We start from the raw sequence: 2,406 nt of genomic DNA on the forward strand, positions 1-2,406 counted from the left end.
GCAGTAACTGACTTGGAACTAGAGATCTGAAAAAGAAAGAGAAACAGTAATATAAGGAGTGTGTCTCAGGGGCAGCATGGGTAGAGTGGGGACTAGCGGGGCCAGGAGCCAGGGTTCTATGTCATCAGTGGAGGAGCAGGGGAATCAGTCTAGTGGTTATAGCATGCAGGTCTAGGAGTCAGAATTCTTGGTTCCTATTCAAGACAGTTTCTCTAACTCCCATTATCTCCTCCTTGCCCCAGACACAGAGTGGATGAATGGCTCTGCAGTCTCAGAGTTCATTCTCCTGGGCCTGTCCCGCTCTCGTGCTCTCCAGCTCCTCCTCTTTGCCTTGGTTTCTGCCACCTATACCACCATCCTTCTAGGCAACTTCCTCATCATGGCAACAGTGTGGACAGACTCCCACCTCCTCCAGTCCCCCCAGTATATCTTCTTGTCCAACCTCTCCTTTATTGACATGGCACTGGGTACTGTAACTGCTCCCAAGATGCTTCATGACCTGATAAACCAAGACAATACCATCTCCTATGGTGGCTGCATGACCCAACTCTTTTTTCTACACCTCCTTGGTGCCTCTGGAATGTTTCTTCTCACTCTCATGGCCTATGACCGCTATGTGGCCATCTGCTACCCACTGAGCTATACAGCCATCATGCACCATCAGCGCTGCTTTTGCTTACTTCTGGTCTGCTGGGCTGGAGGCCTGCTTCATTCTACTACTCAGTTAGCTTTGATCATCCAACTGCCATTCTGTGGTCCCAGTGAGCTGGACAATTTCTACTGTGATGTGCCCCAGGTGGTCAAGCTGGCATGCATGGACACTTATGTATTTGAGATACTTAGCATGTTCAGCAGTGGCCTTCTCTCACTGCTGTGCTTCTTGGTCTTGCTGGGGTCATACAGTTTCATCCTAGTGAAACTAAAGAGCCACTTTGAAGATGGAAGCGGAAGGAAAGCTTTGTCTACCTGTAGTTCCCACTTGACAGTAGTGAGTCTCATCTTTGTGCCTTGTGTTTTTGTTTACTTAACGCCTTTCTCCAGCTCAAGGATAGACAAGATGGCCTCTGTCTTCTATACTGTCATTACACCAATGCTCAACCCCATTATCTACACGCTGAGGAACCAGGAGGTCAAGGAAGCCATAAGGCAGTTGAGGAGCAGGTGTGTCCTCTGCTGGGCATAAACTTAATTGTGAGCAAAGAAAACTAGTGATACACTTTGAGGGGATGAATACAAAAGGTGTTTTTTTCTCATATGGCATTGGGTTCTGTAGAAAAACTTTCATGTGAGGTCAGAACCTCCTCAATATGTTTTTTGCTTAGGTGTGGGTTAGAAGGGGGCTCCTGAGACTCTGGATCCATACAGTTGTGTGTTTTTTCACGTGGCTTCAAAAACCTCTGTATCTTTCTGTTTCTGCTTAAGGAAGACAGGGGTCTTAGAAAGGGAAGGAAAACAAAATGTTTGTCATAATTAATAACTATTTTTTTTTATGCAACTTCTAGACTATACCAAAAAAATGCCCTTTTAGATTCTCTAGAAATGTGATATCGAGAGCAGTACAAAAGTTTTCATGTTGTCACAGACCTTGCTTCTGTGCCTTTGGTTTAAAGAGCTGCAGGCCAGTAGAAAAGGCAGGAACATCTTTCATAGGAATCCACATTGAAATTTTCACAAGAACATATGAGCTCCTAATACTTAATGCAAAAAAAAAAATTATTACTTGGGAGTTAGGTGCAAGTCATGAGAGGTGGGTGGGGGATCTGGTGATAATGATTTTCTCAGATTCATACAAGTCATCAAATCTAACCTCCCTACACATATGCATGCAGTTTTTAGCTGAGAAGCTAAATTAAAGGATGTCCTGTAGAAAAATTAACCATCTCCTGTTAAAGATTGGGTGATGAGGAGTCCATACTTCCCTTAGTAAAAGTGGTCCAACGTTTAATGCAGACAAGGTTCCTTCAGTGAAGTTGATTTCTTTTATTTCACCAACTTTAATAGTTGGAAAAAAATTTCTTAGCAAGTGTTCAGGTTTAAAAACCCTTCATCAGGCTGAGGAAGCATCTGCAGTTGGTGTGGTTGCTGTTCCTGGATGGAGTGAATAGTAAAGAAGCCAAAGGCTGTTATGCATGCAAGAAAGGCAGTCAATGAAGATGTAAACTGAGGAGTCAGTGGGTGAGAGACAGGTGGGGTGGGGGGGAGAAGGGAGATGAATGTGGCAGGCAAATAATGGAGAAGTACCTGGGGAGTCAGAAGCCAGGCAGGTTATAACGTGTCATAAATCCAATGTCCATATTTTTTAGGCCTGTGCAAGTCAGCAGTGATCCGATCCAGCTTTGGATCCAGCAACTTGGCATACTTCATCCTCTCTGCAGAGTCTACCACCTCTCAAAACTTTATCCAAAT

The 2,406-nt window shown here is 44.3% G+C and overlaps 1 protein-coding gene across 1 annotated transcript; it reads left to right on the forward strand.

Annotated features, from left to right (window-relative positions):
• The first annotated feature begins 253 nt into the window (after nt 1-253).
• Nucleotides 254-1,183, forward strand: LOC102379328 (olfactory receptor 4Q3-like). Its single transcript, XM_006038368.1, has one exon. The coding sequence runs from the start codon at nt 254-256 to the stop codon at nt 1,181-1,183; it is 930 nt and encodes a 309-aa protein (XP_006038430.1).
• Nucleotides 1,184-2,406: the final 1,223 nt, after the last annotated feature.

Source organism: Alligator sinensis, unplaced genomic scaffold (genome assembly GCF_000455745.1).
Source record: "Alligator sinensis unplaced genomic scaffold, ASM45574v1 scaffold799_1, whole genome shotgun sequence".
Lineage (NCBI taxonomy): Eukaryota > Metazoa > Chordata > Crocodylia > Alligatoridae > Alligator > Alligator sinensis.